The following is a 27,149-nucleotide window of genomic DNA, read 5'->3' on the forward strand; positions in this document are numbered from 1 at the left end:
GCATCTGTGACAAATACTGCAACCTCATGGAATAGATTTGGAGACCATACTGGCATACATTTGTGTGCATCACTGTGGGTCAGGGATTGTATACAACTCCGGGGGAAAGGGTTATCACAGCTTCTCCAGGAGCCAGAAAGAATGGGAGGTGATTAAGGTGAATCACTTAGGTTGTAAACACCCCCAGAGAGACTTGCATATAGTGGTTCAGACTGGGTTTTTAGAGAACAACCGCCACAGAGCTTTTAGCATAAAACTGTAAACTGACTTAAGGCCTTTTTCTGATCCAGCAAATGGAAAGGATCTACTGTCCAAAGAGGGCCCCAATGCTTGGTTGGAAAGACTTTGGCCTGCTAGAGCTTTGTTTTTACTTTAAGAATAAATGTGCTTGCTTAGAAAGAGCTGTGTGGTAACATGCAACTTCTAGTAACCCTGTTCAAAGAAAGAAAGCAAAACACAGATGCTGGCCTGTAGGCAGACTGGCTCAATGGGGATACCACAGTGTAAAGTGGAGAAACTGTGCAGCCTTAAAGACCCCTGGTCAAAGGGGAAAGAGACAGAGAGGTGATGACTGGAGTTGGAAACAGTAAGTGGGTACCCTTAAGGGACCATGGGGGATGTTGGGGGGGAGAGGGAATACAGGTACCCTGAAACTGTGACAGCATCAGTGTACACCTGCCTAGAAGTATGGGATGACGAAGATGAGAGAGAGAGATTCCTCTCTCCTTTTTGTTTTTTTAAAAAGATACCTTTCTCCAGTGTATTAATGAACATGTGCAACACTATTTTGAAAAAAATCTCAGTAAGACAAATGCCTCTCACAAAACATAAGGGAAAGTTAAGTTAAAGAAGTGATCATAATAATTATACCAGGGCCATTTTAGCAGAGCAGTTTATTTTGGAAGAGAAGCTAAAATCTCTTCTAAAACTCATAATTGATACTTCCCAAGAAATAAAAGGTCAATAAATTCAGCTGTAAGTCGACAATATCATTACAAAGATATAATCAATAGTTTTTTGCATTTGGAAAAACTGTTTATTAAAAAAGTCAAATTTTAAAGTTCTGTAAAGATGTTTATGCAACACAGATGTGTGGGTCAGATTCTCAACTAGTGCAAATTCACACAGCTCTTGAAATTATTGTATGAAAAAAGTATAATTAAAGCAAAGATATCAGCAAATGAAGTTCAAATAGCAAACCTGTAGGACCAGAATGGCGCTTACAGCAAGTTCTAGACATCCTGTCAGGAGCACCTAGTGCCTCAAATACTTGAAAGGTTTCATTGCTTCCTCAAACAAAATTGCCCAATTCCAGGTTGGAACCCAGCATAACAGTACTCCTGGGGAGAAAAAATAATCTGAGGTTACAGATCATAAAGAACAGTATAAATAAGCTAGTTAATAACGTACTAGCAAAAGTCTTAGCAAACTAGGTATTCCTAGTCCTCCTATTGCCAGTTCACAGTGATCAGTCCTGTTATATTTCAAGGAGAGCCACAAATAACAATACTCGGCAAACACTTAAACATCTTTCATCTCTTAAACAAGTGAATAAATGGGGCTTTCTTCTAGTATTAAGTACACAAGGTTTTTTGCGACTACATTTTTGTAGAAGGGGAGAAATGTAATTTCAGCCATCAATTTGTAACTACAGTCAAAATTTTATAATTCTCCTAGTACATACCTTTATTTATCATATGCTCTGTCCTAGAGGGCAGCAGTAGGAGTGTCTTTTGTCACCTCTTCTGTTTAACTACAAAGGGTTCAATGGCCAAAGCAGAGATTCAGGGTACCACAATCCATGGTAAAAAACTTAGAATTGCTCTTACTGCAGATGATCACGGCTTCTTCTCAGTGAAACATATGCTCCATTCATGCCTTACAGAAATCTTAAAGGCCTACAGCATTATGGCCCCAGTTAGCAAACATTAAAGAAGATATCTATTCAATTGGAAAGCTTTGTTTGTACTGAAATTAAAACACCCATAATAATTTTAAATTTAGTACACTTAGAAATTAGGTTTCAGAGTAGCAGCCGTGTTAGTCTGTATTCGCAAAAAGAAAGGGAGTACTTGTGGCACCTTAGAGACTAACTAATAAATTTGTTAGTCTCTAAGGTGCCACAAGTACTCCTTTTCTTTTAAAAATTAGGATTAATTAAATTTAAAAAGTGATCAGGTTGATGAGATTTTTCAGTCTTTTATGTTAGCTTCAGCCATTTTGGAATGCTTTTCTTTACCACAAAAATCTCCTTCCGTCAATGGGATACAGTAGTGCTGAATTGCAAATAATGGCCACATTAGGGCAACTTATTTCTTTGCTTGGTGCCGACAAGACACTCAGTGCTGATTTATTCCTTATGCTGGTCTGTAGGCAGAATGGCTCATAAAGACTTCCTTATGGCTTTGTTTTTTCAGCTGATTTTACCTTTTTGCTGCTTGTCTTCCCCCATGCTCCTTGTTGAAGTTCTCCTTTTAATGTACTGTTAACACCAGTTAAAGCTGAGGATACACTCCATTCCTTCACAGCCAGTGAACCTATCATCCTGTAACAAATTTTAGTCATACAGGTTTCATTTTTTCATTTAATTAGGAAAATGCTCAGCTGATCAGAGAAGTGGAGGTGGACAGAGTAACAGCTCTAGAAAGAAAACAAGTGGAAGCAATCAAGAAGCTCTGGGCAGATCCAGGAATTCAGGAGTGCTATGATAGACGGAGAGAATACCAGCTCTCAGACTCTGCTAAATAGTAAGTACACAGTGCTAGCACAATGGTGACCCCAGGCTTCTCCCAGAGCTACAAAGAGTAGTGGACTCACCCTGCGTAAGTCATCTATTCCTGTATATCCCTTGGCCTGAAAATTTCACCCACCTTTTAAATTAGTCTGAGATTTATGCTAAAATATAAAATAATTCTGTGTAAAATGTTTGTTTCCAAATATCTTCCTCTTTCTGTGCAGTTACCCTCCCTCCCAATGCTGAGGTCAGCACAGCTGGTACATAATTAAATTTCCCTTTGGGGAGCTTGAAAACAGCTGCACAAAATACATCAACATCAAGCAGGCAGGACAGTTTCAGAATTATGTAATAATAGTTTTAAAAGTACATAAATTAGGGAATGAAATTTGGTGTGCAAATTAGCCATATTTGAAAGTTCTCAAACTTCACTGTGAAGTAAACTTTCCTTTGTCTACTGTGGTCTAAATTATAGTTCTGAGGTCATGGAAGTAATCTGGTGATTTGCTATAGCTCCCCGAAGAAGGAAAAAGTGCTCTTCACATTCATGGTCTGTGCTAAACATCTATTCTAAAGAGTTCCTGATTATGAAAATAACCGTTTGGATTTTGGTGCCCATCTTTAGTTGAGTTTTGTTTTGGACAGATGGCTGGGCAGAAAGGGTAGGTTTAATGTGTTTTTGGGATCTGTCTTGTCCTGTATTTCACAACAGGATTCTGGCCCATCTGCTGTTGCTGTGTAGTGCTGAGTAGAAAGCTGCAGATATTAATACTCTGTATCTGTAGCGCTCTTTTGAGTTGTCTCTGACTTCCTCATGTAATACTTATTTATATAAGCACAAGAATGCGATAGTCTGACTAAACCCTGGCTTTATAAACCACAAATCTTGTGCAATCAAGGAGGTGAAATTAGATTTCTAGACTAACTGCATTAAAGGCAGAAAACTCTTACTGATTTCCTTTATCTATAAATGAATTTATCTATAAGTGACTCATCAATCCATTTGATTAGACACCTGTTTCTTTCTGTTATTAATGTAAAGCACAGAAAGTAGACAAATCACTTTAATATTAAAGAGAAGTTAAATGTCCTGTCAAATACCACCAGGCATCTTCTGGAAAACACATCCAATCCTTAGGATGGGGAAATCAATTATTTTTTGTCAAGGTCCAGACTCCACAGAGACAATAATAAAAGAATAAATAAATAAAAAGATTTCTGGGGTCCATTCAAAAGTGTCTGGCAGTCCAGATTTGGCTTGCGGTCCACCTATTGAGTACTGCTGCCTTAGCATATGTGTATGCTGCAATTAGACACCTGCAGCTGGCCCATGCTAGGACCGTGCAAATTGGGAAGGTCTTAGAACTTGGGCTGCAGCTGTAACCGGAATGTCTACACTGCAGTTCCATAGCCAGAGCCTTGCAAGCCCGAGTCAGCTGCAGACTTTAATTGCAGTGTAGAGATTCCTTTAAATATCACTTTTTATACATAGTTGTGTAAATTGAAGAGATGAAGGGCCCCATCTACATGAGAATCTGGAGAGGGGAAGATACCACCCTGTGTATATAGTGAAACAATATGTTGCTTGCATGGCAGGATTAATTTACTCCAGAAAAGAATGTGGATGACAAGTTTGTTTTAGATTATGAAGCTTTTGTCTAAACAAATAAAGTTGCTTAATAGTATTGTCATTCTCATTGCAAGGAGTCTAATACATGGACATGAAGTGACTGGATGGTGAGCAAGGCTAGAACATTCATGAAAGTTTCAGTTATCAAACTTGTGAGATAAAAATTTTACAATTATTTTGCATCCTTCTGTGTTGTTGTGCTGGGCCATGGTAGTCTTTGGCAACTGGAGGGAGAATTCAGTAACTCTGGATATAAACCAAATCAACTCTTTGAGGAAGTTGGGGATGCTTGGGAAATGCCTCTGGTATGGAATAAATAAGTGGGTATCTGTAAATTCAAGGCATATACTTGCAGGTATTGTACTTGAAGAACCTGATATAAATTATTTCTCTATGTTAAGTATATAGTTCTTCCACTTGGTTTGTGGGTAAATTATTATGCTTACTGCTCCATATTTTGATTCATTACATCAAAACATTTACTTAGCAATATATATGTGTATCTTATTTTGCAGTTACCTTACTGACATTGATCGTATTGCCTTGCCCTCATTTGTGCCAACTCAGCAAGATATTCTCAGAGTCAGAGTGCCAACTACGGGAATTATTGAGTATCCTTTTGATTTAGAAAACATTATTTTTAGGTAAGATTAACTGTATTCTGGCAATGTATTAAATAAATTCAAAGATATGACTTTATGAAGTTGTCTGCAGAGACTCTACCCTTAAGATTACAGTGAACCTTGCACTCAAAACAGGATTAATATATTAGTCTCCAAATTCAATAAGTAACTCTTTAGAGAATTAAATTGTCTGCGGGTTTTTTTTTAAATGACATTTTCTAACTTTTCCAGAGGATATTTAAAATCCATTCCTCTGAGACTGTGGACCACATTTAATTATTTAAAAAACTTTTGCCTTCCTATATCCAAACAAGCCCAGTTACCATGTATTCCAAACTGCTCACATACACATCACATAGAATATCAAAGGCCTCTTTTCAAACTTTTAGCTTGACGATATTACCAACAACCTAAGAGTTATTTCTCTGATTTGACAATAAGTAACTTAAGAGACGCTGACAGAATGGTCCAGATCCAACAGTTACTCAGTTCTCTGGCATGCTTTCCCAGCCTCAGGAGATCTCCTCCCCATCACCAGATCCTCACGTTCCCTGCCTCTCTGCTCGCCCTCCATGCTTGATCCCAACTTAATGACACAAGTCATAGGGAGAAGGACCCGAGAAAGATTCCTCTGACTAACCACAAGAAGTTAATCTGACTGAGACGCTGCCTCCCTAGCTAACATGCAAGCTCCATTTCTTCGGCGTATTTGACTGCAAGCTGTCCCCATCAGTGGGTCCTCTCCCTTGTTACCAACTGCAGGCATGACAGAGGCAGTGAGAGGGGACCTTGCACCCAGAGCTACATGGGAAGTAGAGTTTGAAATTCTGCAAGCCATGTAGCTTCTCTATGGAGTGACCTGTCCTGTGGTTTACTTTTTTTTTTTTTTTTATAATGAATGTCAATGAAAAATATGTAAAATGCTGTGTGCAGTTAGGCCACAGAGGATGGGGGAAAGCTGCAGAGAACAAGACTAGGCATTCTCTTCTATTCAAATTCCAGTATGCCAGCAATCCCCATGGTATTGGGAAATGAGCTGAGGAGTAGGGCTGAAGAGTTTGGGCAGTTGAGGCTGGGTTGTCTTGCTGTGCTGTTTTTTCTGCCCATCTGCCAAACCCTGCTTCACTCCTCCTTGGATAGCCTTGCTTTTCCCATATCCCCAACCCACGCACATAGATCTACAACCATCTGCTACCTCATACCTTCCCCTGTTGTCCTCTCTTCTTCTTCCCCCCCACCCCGCCCTGTCCCAATATCTCCTATTGCCCTGTCTTATTTTAATATCAGAAATTCCCACAAAAAATTAACTTAAAGTTGCACAACTGCATTTTCTGTAAACACATCCTCTAAATAATAATAGTATTTAGCTTTTATACAGTGTGTTCTCTCATCTGTAACTCTCAAAACACTTTAAAAAGGACAATATGAATAATTAGCTCTAGTTTAGAGTTAAGGAAACTCAAGTGCAGCGAGGTGGAGTGAGCTGCTTGAGGTCCTACAGCTGATCTGGGTGTAATAGAGCCCAGGTCTCATGACTCTCAAACTAGAGCCCTAAGGGATCATCACTAAAGCACTGTTATGAATTAGACATTTAAGAGAGAGAACTGTAGGATGATACATGGTCAGCATAGCGAAAAGTTAACTGGGATGCCCAAGGTTCTGTACTATGACATGCTATTAATCAGCTGAAAAAAGGAGGGAAGAGCAAGGTGGCTAATTTTGAAGATGGCATAAAACTATTTTGGTTAGTCAAACTTAGCCCTCATAGTCACTAGAAAATAAAGATGTGATCTTAACTTGAGATAGCTACTTGAAGTAAAATCCTAGCGACAACAAGGCAGTGTTCAATTGTCACATGAGCTAGCAAGTCAAATTAAATTAAAGATTACACTCCCGCATTGAATTTATCATCAGGCTCAATGGGTAGCGATCAATGGCTCCATTTCTAGTTGACATGTGAATCTTGCCCATATGCTCAGGGTTTAGCTGATTGCCATATTTGGGGTTGGGAAGGAATTTTCCTCCAGGGCAGATTGGAGAGGCCCTGGAGGTTTTTCGCCTTCCTACGTAGCATGGGGCATGGTTGACTTGAGGGAGGCTTCTCTGCTCCTTGAAGTCTTTAAACCATGATTTAAGGACTTCAATAGCTCAGACATAGGTGAGGTTTTTCATAGGAGTGGGTGGGTGAGATTCTGTGGCCTGCGCTGTGCAGGAGGTCGGACTAGATGATCAGAATGGTCCCTTCTGACCTTAGTATCTATGAATTTATGAATCAAGTGGAGTGCCCCAAGGGTCAATCCTGGGGCCGGTTTTGTTCAATATCTTCATTAATGATATGGAGGATGTCGTGGATTGCACTCTCAGCAAGTTTGCAGCAGTGTGCCCTTGATACCAAGAAGGCTAATGGCATTTTGGGCTGTGTAAGTAAGAGCATTGCTAGCCAATCGAGGGACGTGTTCATTCCCCTCTATTCGGCATTGGTGCAGCCTCATCTGGAGTACTGTGTCCAGTTTTGGGCCCCACTCCACAAGAAGGATGTGGAAAAATTGGAAAGAGTCCAGTGGAGGGCAACAAAAATGATTAGGGGACTGAAGCACGTAATTTATGATGAGAGGCGGAGGGAATTGGGATTATTTAGTCTGCAGAAGAGAAGAGTGAGGGGATTTGATAGCTGCTTTCAACTACCTGAGAGGGGGTTCCAAAGGGGATGGATCTAGACTGTTCTCAGTGGTACCAGATGTCAGAACAAGGAGTAATGGTCTATAAGTTGCAGTGAGGGAGGTTTAGGTTGGATATTAGGAAAAACTTTTTCCACTGGAATGGGTTACCTAGGGAGGTTGTGGAATCTCCTTCCTTAGAGATTTTTAAGATCAGCTATGATTCTAAGAATAGAAGGAAAAAATGGTTATTATTTATTATTGTTATGATTAGTGCTTAGTGGTTTGTGCACCATCAGGTACTAATTATGGCAAGAAACAGGATTAGATGGGCCACAGGTCTGCTAACGTATATCAATTCCTATGTTCCTTTATAACATGCACATCAGCATCAGTGCATTTGTCCTTCCACCAAAGCATCATCATCGCCAAACATACACTGGCTCTTTAGCTTTACAAAAAAAAACCCCTTATTTTCAACACAGAACCAACTACAGAGCACACATGGCACTCTAATGCACAACCCTCAACTCCAACATCATACTTTTTCATATACAAACAACAGTCTTTATCACTGCATGTGTGTCTATAGGGAAATATTTTGATTAGGGCTGTTAATTAATCACAGTTAACTCACACTATTAACTCAAAAAATTAATCACAATTAATCTCACTGTTAAACAATAGAATACCAATTGAAATTTTACTTATTTTTGGATGTTCTTCTACATTTTCAAATAGTGATTTCCATTAAAACACAGAATACAACGTGTACAGTGCTTGCTTTATATTATTTTTGATTATCATTTTTACAGTGCAAATATTTGTAATCAAGTGTTCTTCAGATCACCTCATACAAGTACTGTAGTGCAATTTCTTTATCATGAAAGTGTAACTTACTAATGTAGAATTTTTTTGTTACATAACTGCACTCAAAAACAAAACAATGTAGAAATTTAGAGCCTACAAATCACTCAGTCCTACTTCTTGTTCACCCAATTGCTAAGACAGACAAGTTTGTTTACATTTATGGGAGATAATGCTGCCCTCTTCTTATTTACAATATCACCTGAAAGCGATAACAGGCATTCATATGGCACTTTTATAGCCAGCGTTGCAAGGTATTTATGCAAAACATTCATATGCCCCTTCATGCTTCAGCCACCATTCCAGAGGACATGCTTCCATGCTGATGTTGCTTGTTTAAAAAAAAAAATGTGTTAATTAAATTTGTGACTGAACTCTTTTGGGGGAGAATTGTATGTTTCCTGTTCTGTTTTACCTGCATTCTGCCATATATTTCATGTTATAACAGTCTCGGATGATGACTCAGTACGTTTGTTTTAAGAACATTTTCACAGCAGAATAGCTACAGCACTCAACCTAAGGTTTAAAAATCTGAAGTGCCTTCCAAAATCTGAGAGTGGTGGTGTGTGGAGCATGCTTTCAGAAGTCTTAAAAGAACAACACTCAGATGTGAAAACTACAGAACAAAAAAGAAAATCAACCTTCTGCTGGTGGCATCTGGCACAGATGATGAAAGTGAACACTGCTTTGGGTTGTGGTTGAAGCATGAAGGGACAAATGAATCTTTAGGGCATTTGGCATGTAAATATCTTGTGATGCCGGCTACAACAGTACCACGTGAACGCCTGTTCTCCCTTTCAGGTGACATTGTAAACAAGAAGTGGGCAACATTATCTCCTTCAAATTGTAACCCAAACTTGTTTGTCCGAGTGACTGGTTGATATCTGAGTGGACTTGTAGGCTCTAAAGTCTTACATTTTTATTTTTGAATGGAAGTCTTTTTGTACCTAATTCTACATTTGTAAGTTCAACTTTCATGATAGAGACTACACTACAGTACTTGTGAATTGAAAAATACTATTTTGTTTTTTTACAGTGCAAATATTTGCAATCAAAATATAAAGTGAGCACTGTACACTTTGTATTCTGTATTGTAATAGAAATCAATCTATTTGAAAACATAGAAAACATTCAAAAATATTTAAATAAATGGTATTATGTTAGTGTTTAACAGAGCGATTAATATTTTTAATCGCTTGACAGCCCTAATTTTGATCTAACTGAAGCTGGAGAGAATTAAAGTTGCATGTGATTAGGAGAAACTGGAAGTATGCATCATCAGATTTTCTGTGTCAGAAGTAAGTTTGATGTAGAGCTGAGACATCTGTGTGCATGTTTGGTTATTAGTTTGGTAGTAATATGTAAGCAGAGATTGCTATGAATGTAAATTTTGGCGTAACTTGTAATTTTTTTTAAGTGATTGTGTTGAGAGGAAATGCACTTGAGCAATTCTGAGTATTAGATTTGAAACATTTTATCCCTGATAGCATTAAATATGCAGTTATGGGAGATAAACATTTAATTTTTAGTCACTTAACTGTACTGCTACTTTCATATAGAAGGAACCTGCATAATTCTACATCCCCTCCTCAAGAGCTGCATTCAGAAAGCTGAAGCAGATCATGGTAGCTTTCATATATAATGGCCTGCTCAATTCATTCTGACCTATACTGGTATTTGTGATCCTTCAGCAAGTGAATTAACTTAAAATATGTTAAATAGCTTCCATGTTAAAGTAGCTACACTTTTTATGGGTCAAGTGATTCTTGAAAAAATGGTTTACAAAGTGTCTTGGGTTCTACTGGTTGATCGCTTCTCTATACATATTAACTACATATATTTAAATGATGACACAAAACAATCATTGTGCTGTTTGTTTCTGTTTAACAGAATGGTGGATGTAGGTGGCCAGAGGTCTGAAAGAAGGAAATGGATACACTGTTTTGAAAGTGTTACCTCCATCATTTTCTTAGTTGCACTAAGTGAATACGACCAGGTCCTGGCTGAATGTGACAATGAGGTAAGGAACGAGTGGATCTCGATTAGGCATAGAAAAAAGAGGCTTGTATTTCTGTAGGAAAAATAAAACCCACTAGTTCTTTATAAATGCATGTATTACTAACAGTTTGCCTCTCCAAAGTTGAAAGTGCAGCATTATCAGTCTATAAAGTTATTTGACATTCAGAATCATAGTGACTGTCGCTCTATTTTAATGTATACTTTACACATACTTATGTGTACTTTAATGTATACTGTACACATTTTAATGTGGGACAAAACTGTGGCTCTTGAGCTACAGACTTGCGGGCCTTGCAGCTTCTACACAACCCAGAAGGACCTCCTGAGGAGCTTCTAACTGCTGCAGGAATCTTTTTGTTTTGCCTCGCTCTTTCAGTGATAACAGCTTTTCACACATTAATATTAAAAAAAACAACAACCTAATGGAATGTCTAATATAGAACCAAAATGTCTAAAGTAAAGGCTTAGCCTGTTGAGTTACAACCACCTCATTAATTGAACAGTTTTAGTTATTGAAAGAAACCCAAATATTTGAAAGTCAGGAAGTTATACTGTGCAATTCAAAAACCCTAAACGTTTGAAAGTCTAGAAAGACAGTACTCACGAAGTATAAAATACCAATCCTCCTCAACTCTGAACACTGTTCCTCAGCTGTCTTTCAACTATGGACCACAGACCACCACGGTCCAAAAGGAAGCTGCACAAACTGTGCATAGCTGCCACTAATTATGGACTGGAGACCTGATCCCACCTACACTTCCATTTGCCAGCTGAGAGTGGGGCAACAGTCTCCCACCAAAAGGAGAAAAGAAGGCAGGGAAAGGAAAGCAGCTAAGGTTGTTGTTGTTGTTAATATACCACCATAAGTACTCCTCTCTCTTTACAAAATAGAGGTTGAATCCCTTTGCATCAATTACCTTCTGAAGTGTTTTAAAGATAATTACTATCAAGTATGTGGATGTTCTCTATGTATATACATTCCCTAATCCTCCTCTGACTTTTATTAGCCTCTAGGAATCAATATCTTGCAGCAATTTGTTCTATAGGTTAAATGTGTGTTTTGAAAAACTATTTCCTGCAATCAGTTTTAGACTTTCTGCCTTTCTGTTTCACGGAACAAAGAAGGTAAATTAGTCTCTCTCTAATCTACCATTCATTATTTTGTATACTTCAATCATACCTCTGATTTTTCATCTCGTCATATGAAGTCCTTTCACAACCAATCTCCGAATCCTTGTTATTTTTCCCACATCTTTTTTTTGAGATAGCGTGACCACGACTGAACACAATATCCTAAGTAAGGCTTAATGCTTGGATTTATATAACTATATCATTAGAACTGGTCTGAAAATTGCCAATAAAAGTTTAGGTGGAAAATGCCAGTTAAGTTGAATCTGAACTGTTTCATGAAAACAGTTCAGGTTCAAATTTTGGTCAAATCACAGGCAGAGTTCTGATGGAAACCTCTCTGGTTCTCTGCTAGCTCTCCTGGCAAGCTGCTGAGAACTCCAAACTTCTTCCTGTGGAGGACTCTTAGGACTTTCATGCTCCCTGCCCTGAAAGCCTCATCTGCAGGGAAGCTGCAGACTGCACCACACCCTTGGCTTCCAGACTCCTGAGTGGGTAGTCCGCTGGCCTGAGAAGCTGGAAGCCCTGCATCCCCAGCCTGGGGACGACTGCATGGTGGAGCTGCCCTGGCAGCTGCAGATGTTTGGGAGCCCTGGCAGCTGTGAACTGAAATGCTTGTCATGCTCCCCATGGAGCATGTTTTGTTTCAGAAACACCATGGTTCATGGTTTCTGAAATGAATTTTCAGTTTGTGGAAAATTTCCTGCTAATCAGAAATCTGTAGGTTCAACCAGCTCTAATTATAGTACTTTCAGTGTTTGCTAATCCATCCCTCATGAATTCTCCCATTACTCTTTGGACTGCCATTGCACATTTTAGCAGAGGCTTTAATTGGGCTGGCCACAGTGATGTCCAGTAATATACATGAGTAGTTCAAATGACTTCTGATGTGCATTACCTTCCATTAAATTTTATACGTCATCATGCTGCCCATTCACTTCGCTTCAGGCAGGCCGGATCCAAAGCTCTGTGTGTGTATAAAAATATTAATTAGGGTAGTTAATACTTTTGCTACAACTCTGCTGGGCTGAGAAAGTCTGGTAAGAGAACTTGAAAACACACTGGTTTTATGAAGAACTTTATTTTGGATTGATGGTTAAGGTGTGAGTGATTTGATTTTTTTGTCCTGATCATGTATATGGTAATGCTTTAAAAACAATTGAATTTCAAATTCATTTGTCTCCTTGTAGAATCGAATGGAAGAAAGCAAGGCCTTATTTAAAACTATCATCACATACCCATGGTTTCTGAACTCTTCAGTCATTCTGTTCTTAAACAAAAAAGATCTTCTAGAAGAGAAAATCATGTACTCCCATCTAATCAGCTATTTCCCAGAATACACAGGTGAGCTTTTATCCTAGACTATGTTCACAATAGTGACTTAAAATCAAATTTAAACTCTAAATTTGAGTGTTAATCGCCTTATTAGTTCCAATTTCCCTGCCTGCTTTATAAATGAGATTGTGTATTTGAGGTAATTATTTGGCAACTAATTTTTTTAAAATTCTGCCTGTTAAAATATAGGTTTGGTTGTGGTATATAATAAAATGCAGTTTTGTTGTTTTGAAACCTAGGCCTCGATCCTGCAACATGTGGACGGATTGCTGAGCCACAGACAGCCCAATAGCAGCTAGGGCAATCTGTGAGACTATATTGTAAATGGCAAGATCAGGGCCAGAGGCTTTTAAAAACACTGATTTCATGCAGCCATAATGTTAGACTTAAGATGCCAGAACACTGGAGACCCACTTCCATTTAGCCTGACCTCTGATAACACACACATTTCTTCTTTTTGAGGTACCTGGGCACAGCTGTGGCATATCAACATGAATATTTATTGCTAGAGCTAGAATGAGACTGGAGTCTGATTTTAAATATTACAGCTTTTGAATGCAAAGTTGAAAACTGTGCATTTTGAAACAGAGGAAGATAATTGGTTTTACCTATAATATAGGTAAACTTAGGGAAATACATATCTCTTGTTCCCTTTTAGTACATATTCTAAAAGTTTCTAATACATTTTCTAGGTGTTTGCTGAATATATTGTGATATAGTTACTTTCTCTACTTTAGTCACTCATACTGTCTAGGTATTTCACAAATAACTGGATAAAACAAAATAGTTTAACTTTAACTTAACATTGCTGTTTATACCTATAAAATTTACTTTCAAGTGGGTTCAGTTTGATACTGAAATTCAGTTTCTGTGGCAGTACTGATGACAATGTTTTACCATAGAAGTTTATCCAAAAGTTTAATCATAAAAGTACCACTTCTACATATTATAACAAGTTTAGCCCCACTAGATATATAACTTTATGCAAGCATATCAACAAAACTATCTCCCAGTAGTTATCCCATGCTCAAAAATAGTCACTGCAGTAAATTACATATAGCTAGGTATTTATTTGAATGGGCTGGCTGATATTGTGTTTGAATTACATAATGTTTTATAGCCTTTAAAAATATTATCCATTATGCCTCTATAAACAGGACCTAAACAAGATGTGAAAGCTGCCAGAGAATTCATTTTGAAGCTGTACCAGGACCAGAATCCAGACAAAGAGAAAGTAATCTATTCCCACTTCACTTGTGCCACAGACACAGAGAATATCCGCTTTGTCTTTGCTGCTGTCAAAGACACTATCCTACAGCTAAACCTGAGGGAGTTCAACCTGGTGTAAAAGAGAAACATGGCTTGGATCTATCTATCGTCATCTACCCACTCAGCATAGACTAATAAAAACATTGCTAGTGCATTCTAAAAAATTCCACAAAAGACAGCTTGACACAGATACAAATAGAGTTGTGTTCTTTGAAACAGTTTACTTACAGAAACAGAGGTTGTTCCTGTACATTTGCTGATCTTGAAATATTTACTGAAGAGAAATGAATTAATAGAACTTTAAGGGAAAACTTCCAATGTTTACAATTTTTTAAACTATACATTTTAAATATTGTTTTTATATTTCCCTTAATTTTGGCTGTGAGATTTTTTGTGACAACTGTGGTTCAAAGGGTATTTAAGAAATTTTTTTATAGAACTATATATAAATCCATTGCCATTCATCTGTTGTTTTCTTAGGGTTTTTTATTGCATTTCATAATCATGAAAATTATAGTAGGAAATTTTAACCTGAGATGCCTTAGAAATGATAAAGTGATGCTATTTTAGAATGTTAGATACTGTAATATTTACATTTAAGTTAGAATGAGCTATTAGCATTTTAATGAATTTGGGGGCCATATATTGAATTTAATCATTTAGATTTTTATGTTGGAAGTGTCTTTCATAGACTGATATGCCAAAAGTCTTAACATGTCTTTGATGTTATTTGGCAATAATACACAAGAGCCAACTGTATAGTTATAAAGCACATAGCTGTCACTTCTATTAAAATGACAGTGTAACACCGGTACCCAGCACTTGCAATTCACTAACAGACCTTTGTGACTAGAAAGAGCATTCAGTTGCTGAGGTTTCTAGGCCCTAGGTGGTTCCTCCAAAAGCCATTTGCCATAGGAAGAATAAGACTGCTATCCTTGAGGATGCAGTTGCATGTACTGAACTGACCACTAAATTGCTCATTTCCATTACACTCTGTGTGTGTGTGTGTGTGTGTGTGTGTGTGTGTGTGTGTGTGTGTGTGTGTGTGTGTGTGTGTGTGTGTGTGTGTGTGTGTGTGTGTGTGTGTGTGTGTGTGTGTGTGTGTGTGTGTGTGTGTATTACACCTCAGCCTCTGCATTTAGGTTTTACAAGCAGGTGTAGGAAGCAAACTTAACACCTTAACCACACCATATTACTTTCAGAGGATTTTCAGACCACTAGAGCATTCTCACCAGCTTCTGCCACAGTAACAATATCCATTTAAGATATTTGCACTAATGTCTGACAGTCAGTTTTATCAGTGATGAACAATCTTGCTAGTCACTGAAGTGTACCTTGAAATAGATCCAGCAATACCACTGTTATGTCTAGCAAATACTCCTTAATAAAACATTCATTATTGGTTTTTAGGATTAATCCAACCCTCAGAACACCATCTTCCATCAACCCCTGAGAGGATCAGCTGCTCTTTGGGGCTGTGTGTTAGCACAGTGAGACCCTCATCCTAATTTAGCCTCTTGGATGCTAACGTAATATAAATAAGTAATTTCAAGCCAGTGGAGAGAAGCCTACTCTCTGCTCAACTCCAGCTAAAAGTCATAACCAACTTCTCAGTGCATAGTAGAATGCTCCCTAAACAATGCCAATACCCACAAACCTAAGGTGAGAGGGCTAATGTTTACAGACTTAAAACAACAAGTATCACCTCCATGCCAACCCAAAAAATCCCCCTTGGCTATTATCTGTTATTTCTGGGGAATGCTACCATAACATCTAAAGCTGTAAAGTTTCCGTTGGCCAAAGTCTCCCTCTGCAGCAGCTATGATCACCCTATTCCCAAACAAATGAGTACTATAGGTTTCTTTATAAGTAAGAAATGACACGTGGTCATGAGAGGAATACTCATACTATGAAAGGACAAGAGACCCTAATGAGTGGATCAAAATAGTTTGTTTCTTTAATGTTAAGAGCAAAACCCAGTGCAGCATCTCCATGCTCCTTTAAAGACACAAAAGACTTGACTCCATAATCATGTGTTGGAAAAACAAACATTCAGCTGTACACATGCCTCCCTGCTCATGTAGGTGAAGTAATTAATCAGCAGCAAACATGCCTGGGGCTGAATCCAACAAGGACAAAAACAACATTGCTCTTAACAGCCGGTACTCCAGTCATTCATGCACAGCAAGTATGGGTTGGAGTTGTGAATATCTACAGTGGCTGAGCCTGCAGACCCTTGGACAGTTCAGCAAATTGACAAACATGACAGTGCGGAAGAGACAACAGAATCGAGTAGCTACAAATCATGTATTTTGTTTCAATGGGTTAATCAGCAAAAAAGTCAATGTCTTCCAGGTCACAGGTAGTATTGCCATCTTCAACACCCCTGAAAAAAATGCCAAGACCTGGCATTGTTAACCGATCTTTGTCAGCTCTGGTCACCAGTGTTCACAGCCTGGCCACTTGGATATTCAGTAACATAACACATGAAATATCTTGCCATGAAGCGTACACACCAATGTTATTTGCTTCCAACTAACACTACTAGCTAAGTGAATTTTAATGGCTACAGAAACCTTTTCTTTGTTAAAACTGCATCCCAGTTGACCACAAAGAGCATGAGCATACACATTCATCATCATTAAAGCGTTCAACATAAACGAAATCTCACTAATTCACAACTTTAAGGTGCTGAAAGCAAAAATGTGGACACCCAATTGTTTGTTGGACCAAAATAAGATCTGGTCTTACTAGGTCATCACATTACTACTGTACCCAAGATTTGAAAGAACCACCACTAACATCCTTCAGCCTGTTTACAGCTTCATCTAGCAATACACGATGGGAGAAAACACATAGAATGCCAAGGCCCTGGAAGCAATCAATCCAAGGGACATCCACCTACAGACTTCTAAGAAAACCTAGTCCAGCTCATACCTATTGGAACAACTTACCTAGGGATATAGTAGATCCTCCATCACTTAAATTTTTAATTCAAGATTGGATATCTTTCTAAAAAAGATGCTCTAGCTCAACCAGAAGTTATAAGATAGATGCAGGAATTACAGGGTGAAATTCTACAGCTAGTGTGAACCAGCAAGGAAAGAAATGCAGACTTTATATTTTACTGAGTAGTGCCCCAGCATCACATGCCTGTAACTTGTTCACTTTAAAAGAGGGTAAAAAACGTTTCAATCGCTGATTTATTTGCAATTAGGATAGCTAGTGGATTAGCCAAAATACTCAGGGTGAATTTTTAGATAGACTCCTACTGGCAAAAACTTCAAATGTGGGCAGTGCCTCCAAAAGAGGAAGTTTGAGAGTTGCGACTTCTCCCTGTCTCCCAAAAATCTGAGTGGAACATATTTGATTGAGATTTTGGATTATTTGCCCAGATTTAATTAGAAAATTCTAAAAAATAATCTTCAGGTCTTCACCAGTATATATATAATGCTGTCCCAGGAGCACTAGTATTTTATTTATTTAGCACTTTCATGGCTTCTTGTGTCACCCACACAGTGAGCCTATCACAACCAAACCAGCAACTCCTGAGAAGGCAGAGTCTTAAGCGTGAAGTTCACAGGCCAGCTACCACCATTAGCTATCCCTAATATCCATGTGCTCTTTACTGGTTTGTGCCACAAAGCCAGGCTTCTGTCCCAAACTCTGCCTGTGTACCTCTCAGCCCAGCAGTATAAATCAGGCTGATGGGTGACCTCCATGGGTACTTGTACTGGTCCCAACAAATCTCAGGCTCTGCATTTAAAAAAAAAAAATTTTAAACACCCACCAGATTGCGCAATAATAGCAACAGATTTTTAAATATGTAACATGCTTAAGTGGAAAGAGGTGTTGGTGAGTTATTAGCTAATTAATTCAAATAATGAAATAGCAACGTAACATTAAAAACCAAACTATGTGACTGTCATGTAACCAATACATGGAAAATGTGGCTTTGAGAGAGGATGAAGGTACATATAAATATATTCATTCTATATGTAAGCATAACCATCTTTTGCAAAAAAAGTATCTGTTTTTTAGGACAAATAATTGTCCTATACATGAAAAATATAATACCAAAAAATGAAACAAAGTGTCAGATAGTAGACTGTCAGAACTAGACTTTGCATCGTGCCTTTGATTCAGTCACAAATATACAACTCTCTTCTTATCAACAAACCTTACTTGCATTTTCACCTACAATTATCACATTGAAAACTGAAGTTTAATTCTGTATATTTTTTCCAAAAAAGGAAAATCTTAAAAAAAAAATTATCCTTCAATATTGGTGAACTAGGTTACAGAAAACTGCAACATACCTGAGATTATCCTCTGATTTGCCTCTTTCCCTTGGTCCAGAGTCTGCGTACCATAATGGGACAATCAGCTCCTCATTCCAGCCCAGTTCCTAAGTGTCCTCTCCATTAAGTGTTGCGATTTATCAGCAGGGGAGAGAATGTTGTGCTCCAGCCTGTAGTTTAACGATGGCCAAGTGTCAATCTTGTTGAACATCATGAAGTGTGCACTACAGCTCTGAATATGTCATCCAGTATTACTAGAACAATCTGGGTTTTAGAAATAATCTGATTTATGGAAGTTTGGGAAACTCAAAGTTATAAGACTTGTTTAGCTCAGAGGGCCCTGTTGGGCACAACTTCCAACAACTTGAAGTGATAAGACCTCATGTTCAAACACCAAGTCATGAAGTCATAAAGACCTCATGTTCAAACGCCAACTAATTTCTCAAAAAAGAAAAGGAGTACTTGTGACACTTTAGAGACTAACAAATGTATTTGAGCATAAGCTTTCGTGAACTACAGCTCACTTCATCGGATGCATTCGGTGGAAAATACAGTGGGGAGATTTCTGCAACCATGTGTTCTTACAATGTCTCAAAGTATAACAGCAATTTATTTGCTGCTGTGTTCAATTCTGGAAACGCTGCAGTTGGAGACAGCAGTAAGATTTTGTACAACTATTTCTGACAACACTTTACAACATTCTACTGTGTGACAAGAATACAGGGATCATGGTAACTCAGTGAAGTTGGTGAGAAAAGCCACAACATTACTTTTATATATTGCTGTAAGCCTTTTCTTAACTTCCTTCATATGTGCCTTTTATGTGGTTCTATATAAAATAACACAACTGAAATAAATAGGTCAAAGTAAAACACTGATGGCACATGTCTGAAATAAATTTACGTAGGAAAAAGGGTTACCTACCACTTCAATCTCTCTGGTCACTCGATTACAGACCTAAGAGAGGCTATCCTTCAACAAAAAAGCTTCAAAAACAGACTCCACCGAGAGACTGCTGAATTGGAATTAATTTGCAAACTGGATACAATTAACTTAGGCTTGAATAGAGACTGGGAATGGATGAGTCATTACACAAAGTAAAACTATTTCCCCATGGTATTTCTCCCCCCCACCCCACCCCCACTGTTCCTCTGATATTCTTGTTAACTGCTGGAATTAGCCTACCTTGCTTGTCACCATGAAAGGTTTTCCTCCTTTCCCCCCCTGCTGCTGGTGATGGCTTATCTTAAGTGATCACTCTCCTTACAGTGTGTATGATAAACCCATTGTTTCATGTTCTCTGTGTGTGTATATAAATCTCTCCTCTGTTTTTTCCACCAAATGCATCCGATGAAGTGAGCTGTAGCTCACAAAAGCTTATGCTCTAATAAATTTGTTAGTCTCTAAGGTGCCACAAGTACTCCTTTTCTTTCAGTAAATGAAGTTTACTTACCTGTAAACGGAGGTCTTCAAGATGGTTCTGCATATTTCATGTATGGGTTATTGCACCACCTTGTGGTGCCTTGTGGCACCCCTCCCCTTAGCATCACCAATGTTCTGAGGGAGAAGCTATACAGAGATGGAATGCCCCCACCTCCTCAGTTCTTTCCACCACAAACCCAGAAACAAGGACTGTGACAGAGAGGGTTAGGCAGGTCAGAAATGTGAATACAGAGCTATCTCCAAGATCTCTGGTTACAGGTAGGTAACCTTCATTTCTTCAAGTGGCTCTGCATATTCCTACTTATGGGACAGACAGATAAGCAGTACTAAAAACTAACCTGGAGGCAGGAACAAAGTCCTTGTTGAATAGACTGAAGCACTGCCTTGCTAAACCCAATGACCCCTCTGGAGGCCAAGTCCAGAGCATAATGCTCAGTGAAGGTGTGCACCAAGGTCCAGGTTGTAGCCCTCCAAATTCCAGCAACTAGCACCTGCTGAAGACAAATGAAGGATGTAGTTGCAGCTCACGTGGTTGACTAGCAAAAGTTCTTGTACCTGCTGCAAATGTGAAACATGCAGCAATACATAGTTTAATACACAAATAGTCTAGGAAGAGACTATACAACCCATGTGGTTATTAGCATAAGATACGAACAGTCTAGACAATTTACAAAAATTCTTAGTTCTATCCAAATGGGGAAGAGCCCTCTGGCAACCAAAGTATAGAACAAATTCCCCACTTATTAGAGTAAAAACAACAAGGAGTCCTTGTGGCATCTTAGAGACTAACACATTTATTTGAGCATAAGCTTTCGTGGGCTAAAACCCGCTTTATCAGATGCATGCATGGCTACCACTCTGAAACTTAGAGTGTGGTTTAGGGGGAAAAAGAGCAAATTAATTGTCTGGTTAATGTGAAAAATCAGACATTACCATAGCAATTTATTTGCTTAGGTAAAAAACTGGGATCAGGTCTGAGACCTACCTTGTCCTTATGAAAAGAAGTGAAAGGTGGATCAGATACAAGTTCGTTTCACTCTCCTGGCCAATGTGATGACGATAATGAAGATGTTTTGATAGATAAATGATAGAGTGAACAGGCAGCCACGTGTTCAAAGGGTGAATTCACCAGCATGACCAAAACCAGATCCCAAGAGCGAATAGGATTTCTAACGGAAGATACACATTTGATAAACGTTTCACAAACTTCTTAGCTGAACCATGAATAGTGAGCTATCATCCACAAGTGTATCATACGTGGAGATGGCTGCCAAATGAACTCGATGATTTTTAAATGCCTGAAATATTCCAGAACATAAGGAATGTGAGCCAATACAGATGAATCAGAATTTCTCTTCATCCATGCCTGAAATCTGGACCATTCTAAAAGGTAGCAGTTTCTAGTTGACTGCTTTCTAGAGTTAGTTAGCATGTCCTGCATAAATGAAGATCATGACCTTTCAACAGCAGATGAAGTCACAGTCTGATCACTCACACAGCCAAGTGAAGAGAATGTGGGCCGGATGAAAGATCCTGCCCTCCCCTTGACACAGAAGTTGCACAAAGACTCCGCAGGAGAGTTGCAAGAAATTGGTAAACCACTGTTGATATGGCCAAACTGGAGCGATAAGAATCACTCCTGTCCTATCTTCCTCACTACTTTCTGAATCAAGGGAAAGGGATGAAAGATTTATATCAGGCCCTTCCGCCAATGCAGAAGGAAGGCATCTGACAGGGATTGACTGTCCCTGCCCATTCTGGAACAGAAAAGGCAACACTTTTTGTTGATCTGCTTTGAACAGGCCCACATCTCATCGACCACAGCTGGAGAACATATATGGTCTGAACCAACTGATCCTTTAGGGAACCATTCGCATATCTGGGAGCTGTCTCTACTCAGATGATCAGCAACTATGTTGTTTTCCCCTGCTAGATGCACAGCCATAGAATAAGTTATGACAAATATAAGAGTTCCATAGACTTACTGCCTCTGCACACAGGACCGTAGAGTATGCCCCATCCCCTGCACACTGATGCAATACATTGCCGATGTATTGGCCATCACCACCTGCACAATCCTCCCCCGCAGAACAACCTAGGAACCAGATGAAGAGCTCTTAATTACAATACACTGATGTGCCGGGTTCTCTCCCGAGACAACCAGTGTTCACAAACTGTTAAATTATTCAGATGCCCCCACACCCTCCAATTATTATTTGCCGCGTCTGAAGTCACTGTCAGGGCTGGACTTTGGGGAATGAATTGTATACCCCGAGCACAGTCGTTCTGACTAACCACCAGTCTAGAGAAACTATGATGTTCAACAAGTGAAGATGGTTATGACTTGGTCTGTAGACCTGCGACATCTAATGCTGCACATTCTCAGATAAGAAATGGAGTCACACAGGTAGTGGCTGCCATAGGACCCAAGAGATTTTTACTCTTTGGATGGGACATCATTGAGTCTTTAACAGTCTTTCATTTTGATAAATGTCTCTTTGGGCCCAAAGCTCTCCCCTCCACTAAATCCAGTATGGAGTCTCTAAAGGGAATCCTTTGTGAAAGGCAAAGGATTGACTTTGGGTGGTTGAGAGAGAGTGAAAAGAGACTGGTTGTGAAGATATGGTTTAGCCGGTTCTCACACGCACAGCCTTCAGTAGCCAGGCATCTAAACACGGGTAAACAAAAATACCCTCATTCCTCAGCTGAGCTGCTACCACAGAGTGACATTTTGTACAAACTGTTGTACAAACAATCTGTTGAGAGGCCAAATGGGAGCACCATATACCGAAAGTGGTGTCCAGCCACCATGAATCAAAGGTACTTGCTATGATTTCAGTTAACTCAAATATGAAAATATGCATCCTATAGACCAAGAGTCATGAACAATTCCATGAACAAAAGCAAACGGATTATGGTGGCCAGAGTCAATATATGGAGCCGAAACATCTGAATGAACTTGTTCAAGCCTTTAAGTCTAGTATTGGCCAAAACCCACCATCCTGCTTCTGCACCAGAAAATAGTGGGAATAAAAACCCCAGACTCTCAGGTATTCAGGAACCTCCTTGACTGCTTCCATTAGAAGCAATTTTTCCATTTCTGTGATCAGATTTGCTTCATAAGAGGAGTCATTGAAAGAGGAAGGGTAGAGGGTATTGGTAGGAGGCAATCTTTTGAATTGTATGGCACAGACTCTTTCCACAATCTGTAGAACCCATTGGTCTGATATAGTGCGCTAATCTGTTTCCAAAAAAAGGTCTTGTCTGGCTGATTCTTGACTCTTGATCATTTCGTCAAAACTGGAGTTTGAGGATTCATGATGTGGACGCTGGTGAGGAAGTGGGTTGTTTAGGTTTAGACCTTAGCATGAAAGGCCATTTTCTATATTGATGCTGGGATGTTGCAACCTGGTGATATTGATGACATCTTGATTCACTGAAGAATACAATGGCAAAGACTGTGGGTCGGACTGCCTCGGATACCAGGAAGCAGGAGCAGAGGGTGATGGCATCCTAGCAGATGGAGCTAGAGCCATAGAATGAGCCATTAATCTCATGTCCTTCAGTTTTTCCATCTTTGTGCTAACACGACCTTCCCCTCTCAAAAGGGAGAACTGCTAGCTTAAGTGTTTGTAAGTGTCCTGTTGTGTCTGTAGCTAGAGATGAAGAATGGAGCCATGCATGCCTCTTAATCATCATGGCAGGCACAAATGCTCTTGTGGCAGTGTCTGAAGCATGACAGGAGGCCTTAAGGGAATGTTTAGCTACATTTTGATCTTCTACTAAGATGCATCAGCCAATCGTCTTCTGTCATCAGGCAACTCTTGTAAAAAATAAAAAGTCCTTTCCCATAAATGGATTGGTAATGGACCATAGGTTCTCTGCCCAGATCTCATCCTGCTGCTGGCAGCAGTCACCACCAATGAGTTAGGCACAGGGTGAGTATAAAAATAAGGAAAACCTTCAGAAGGTATCTGGTAATAATTTGTCTGCCTTTTTGGAGATCAGTTGACAAGATGGAGAAGTGGACCACACAGATTGAGCTGGCTGTAACAACCCATCCAACATGGTTAGAAAGAGACTACTCTTAGCTGTGGCACCAAAGATTTTGACTATTGAAAAAGGTGGGAAGTCTTTTCCACAGACACCACAGGTAGGTTCAAGGTAGACACCATGTGATATACCATAGAATGGAACTGTGCAGCATCCTCAGAAGGCGAGGAGGCTGAAGACACCCCCACATATTCATCTGGTTCATAATCTATGTCCATCTGCTCTTGTTTAAAAAGGCAAGTTACCGCCTCATCCTCTCCCTTGTACAATACTTCAGGCATCACTGTCTGTAGTGTCAGGAAATCTGGAGGAATCGAATCCAGGGATCTCTGGGCTGCCTGAACTTTAGTAGATGAGACATTACGTCTCCATCCATGTGGAAGACAGTTGAAAAATTCCTGAGGTGGGGTTTGGGAACATGCTGACTGTAGGCGCATCAAAGGGTGGTCTGAATTGCGCCACCCGTCTCTACACTCTTCCTCTATCTCCCTCCTGGTAAGAGTCCAGATCGGAGATAGAGTGCACTGGGGACAATAGTGGATTCAGCACAAGATATGGGGAACTGGCTCTTCATGGAAACTCTGTAAGGCTCCTGGGAAGAGGTGGCATTGGAGGATCAATGAAAGGTCCTTCAACGCCTTCTGGCCTCTTCTTCCTGCCAGGAGACGAAGATGATCTTGGAGCTGGGGAAATGAGCCTCTTCTTAGAACTCTTGCATTTCATGACACGTGCAACAGTGTCAAGAGGAAAACTTGGGCTGCCACACTGATGAAACTCTGAGGACGTAATCAGAACTGATACATGAACAAAAAGCAGATCTAAAGATATCAGATCCAGACCATATCAGTACCGGTGTTATACACAAGTCCATCTCCCTTGCTATTAAAGCTGAGGATGGAACAGGTTTGTGCTTTGGAGCCATTTCTTGTCAGAATCAGGTAGATCCAACAACTCTGATGCCTGGGAACCTGCACTGCCAACAGTGGCTGCCTTGTCCATATGCCCTGACAAACTGATCTTCCTGGAACTGGGAGTGAAGATCAAAGCCAATGCTGGTCCTGCAGCCGCAGGAATTCCATCGGGATTGGAAAAGACTTCAAGCTAGAGAGAATTCACCATTTAAACTAGTTTAAACTTAAAAGTGACCCATGCTGCAGAGGAAGGCGAACCCCACCCCCTCAGGGTCTCTGCCCAATCTAACCTGAGGGAAAATTCCTTCCTGATCCCAATATGGTGATTAGTTAGACTCTGAACATGTGGGCAAGACCTGCCAGGCAGACACCTGGGAAAGAATTCTCTGTAGTAACTCAGAATCCTCCCCATCTAGTAATGCTGAAGGGAGGGGCAGAACGAGAGAGTGCTTTGAGACTGATAAATGGTTCTATGGCAAGGCACCATAAGGTGATGCAATATCCCATAAGTGGGAACATACATAGCCACTCGAAGAATTGATTCTTTGGGAGTATTGTCTCTGAATATTCCTGACTGTTGGGATGGAAATATTTCAAAGGCAGGCCATGGGTGCTGCCCTGGCTCTAGATGAATAAGCCCCAAGCTCTTCAGGTGTTGGGACTCCAGTTAAGATGTCATAATTATGTGCGTTTTAGGTACAATGTCATATTGTGCATCTATATTAGCATTTAGCCTCTGAAAGGTGAGCAGAGCCTGTTTGGTTGCTCTTAACTCCACAGCATTTGTGCATTGCTTTCTTTCCTATTGTGGCCATTTTCTCTGTGCCACTAACTTCTGAAGCAGATATGTCCATAGCAATTACTTTGTACCTGCGATTTGATAAGTAAACCATCTCCCCTTGTTCATTTCTACGTAATCATGGAGAGGTCTCCTTACAGCTAAGATTCTTGCAGCTAAGATTCTGTTTGCCAAGATGGGTGGAGAATGGCTTCACTAGGAATTGGTGTGACCTGATGTGAAACCTAGCCCATGGAGCAATTCCTATGCATGATACAATCATCCTTAATAGTTGCAGGTAGTGTTGAATTGGAGATGTTTTGCTGTGATTTATTTTCTGTACTTTGTGGGTGGGCGTTGGGGTGGGAGGGGGAGTGAGTTGAGAAGGTACTGTCTTGGGCTGACTCATTTCCCAAATATAGGTTTGTTAATCTGATTGTCTGGTTGCAGAAGACTTTTCTGGAGTTTTATCACATAGCCCTGCAACTATAATAGATTTACAATCAGGTATATAGTTCCTTTGGATTCCTGATGTTGTCCCAAAATGTTCTTGCCATAAATCACACCAGATCAATGCAAGAGCTTTGAATTATGCCACCAAGTAAATTTACTTAAACAAAGGACAGAAAATCACTCTTAGTGGAAAAAGTTAGTCGCCTGTAGGATGTTACACCAAGACATGTTGCTCTGGCAAAGTATGAAGTTAACGATGCCTGCATTATCTGCTATACCTCTTTTGTCAATATATGCAATCTTGTGGAAATACATCATTCTCCAAGAGGAAAACCAGATCTTTTACCAATAAAGCTACGACTGTTAACTTTCGGTATACACAATCAAGAGACTTTTGGATAATTGAACATAGAAAATTTCATTTTTATTTATTTAAAACCATGATGCTCTTGTAGAAAAAGTGTAAGAGAAACCTGGTTTCTAAATTTGTTTTGGTGGGAAGATATTTTCCCCTTAGTTCTCTAACCTTCTTCCATTTTGTCTTTATGAATGTCAGGGTAACCACTGGTTTTCAAGTTATAGTATCAAAAGTATTCAGGTGGAGAAAACCTCTGAGTATTTGACTGTGGTTGGCCATGGTCAGAATGAGAAAGCTCACCCGCATCACAAGAAGAACTATTGGCAGAGAAGTAATAACGCTTATTATTTTGGTATGCAAGAGGGGCGCAGTAAGTTGGCTTAGCCTATTTACTTTTTTGTGAGTTTCACAACAGCAATTACCAGCTGGTCCAAAGAAAGGGGTCTTGCACTCTAAACACATAGTTTTTCCCCTTTGTTTTCAAAAAGGAAGTAGCAGACTGTCCTCACTCTGAGCCGGAGACATCTCTCACAGGGAGAAGCAGTGGGGCAATTGTTCCCAGTTGTGTGAAATGGCCACGAAATAGT

At 39.6% G+C, this 27,149-nt stretch overlaps 1 protein-coding gene and 1 long non-coding RNA gene across 3 annotated transcripts in view; one reads left to right on the top strand and one right to left on the bottom strand.

Moving 5' to 3' along the window:
- Positions 1 to 15,076, top strand: part of GNA14 (G protein subunit alpha 14) — a 61,328-nt gene extending 46,252 nt beyond the window's left edge. For both annotated transcript variants that reach the window (XM_038402640.2, XM_043515214.1), the window contains 5 exons: positions 2,593 to 2,747; positions 4,880 to 5,008; positions 10,402 to 10,531; positions 12,849 to 13,002; positions 14,151 to 15,076. In XM_038402640.2, the coding sequence (XP_038258568.1) occupies positions 2,593 to 2,747; positions 4,880 to 5,008; positions 10,402 to 10,531; positions 12,849 to 13,002; positions 14,151 to 14,341 (759 nt within the window). In that variant the 3' untranslated portion in view covers positions 14,342 to 15,076. The remainder of the gene's footprint in view (positions 1 to 2,592; positions 2,748 to 4,879; positions 5,009 to 10,401; positions 10,532 to 12,848; positions 13,003 to 14,150) is intronic.
- Positions 770 to 19,003, bottom strand: LOC122460411. The gene is made up of 3 exons (XR_006281693.1): positions 18,585 to 19,003; positions 2,428 to 2,545; positions 770 to 1,340 (listed from the first exon to the last, which is right to left on the bottom strand). It is a non-coding gene; the product is annotated as an uncharacterized LOC122460411 (long non-coding RNA).
- Positions 19,004 to 27,149: the final 8,146 nt, after the last annotated feature.

The sequence above is a fragment of the Dermochelys coriacea genome, chromosome 5 (assembly GCF_009764565.3).
Source record: "Dermochelys coriacea isolate rDerCor1 chromosome 5, rDerCor1.pri.v4, whole genome shotgun sequence".
Classification (NCBI taxonomy): Eukaryota; Metazoa; Chordata; order Testudines; family Dermochelyidae; genus Dermochelys; species Dermochelys coriacea.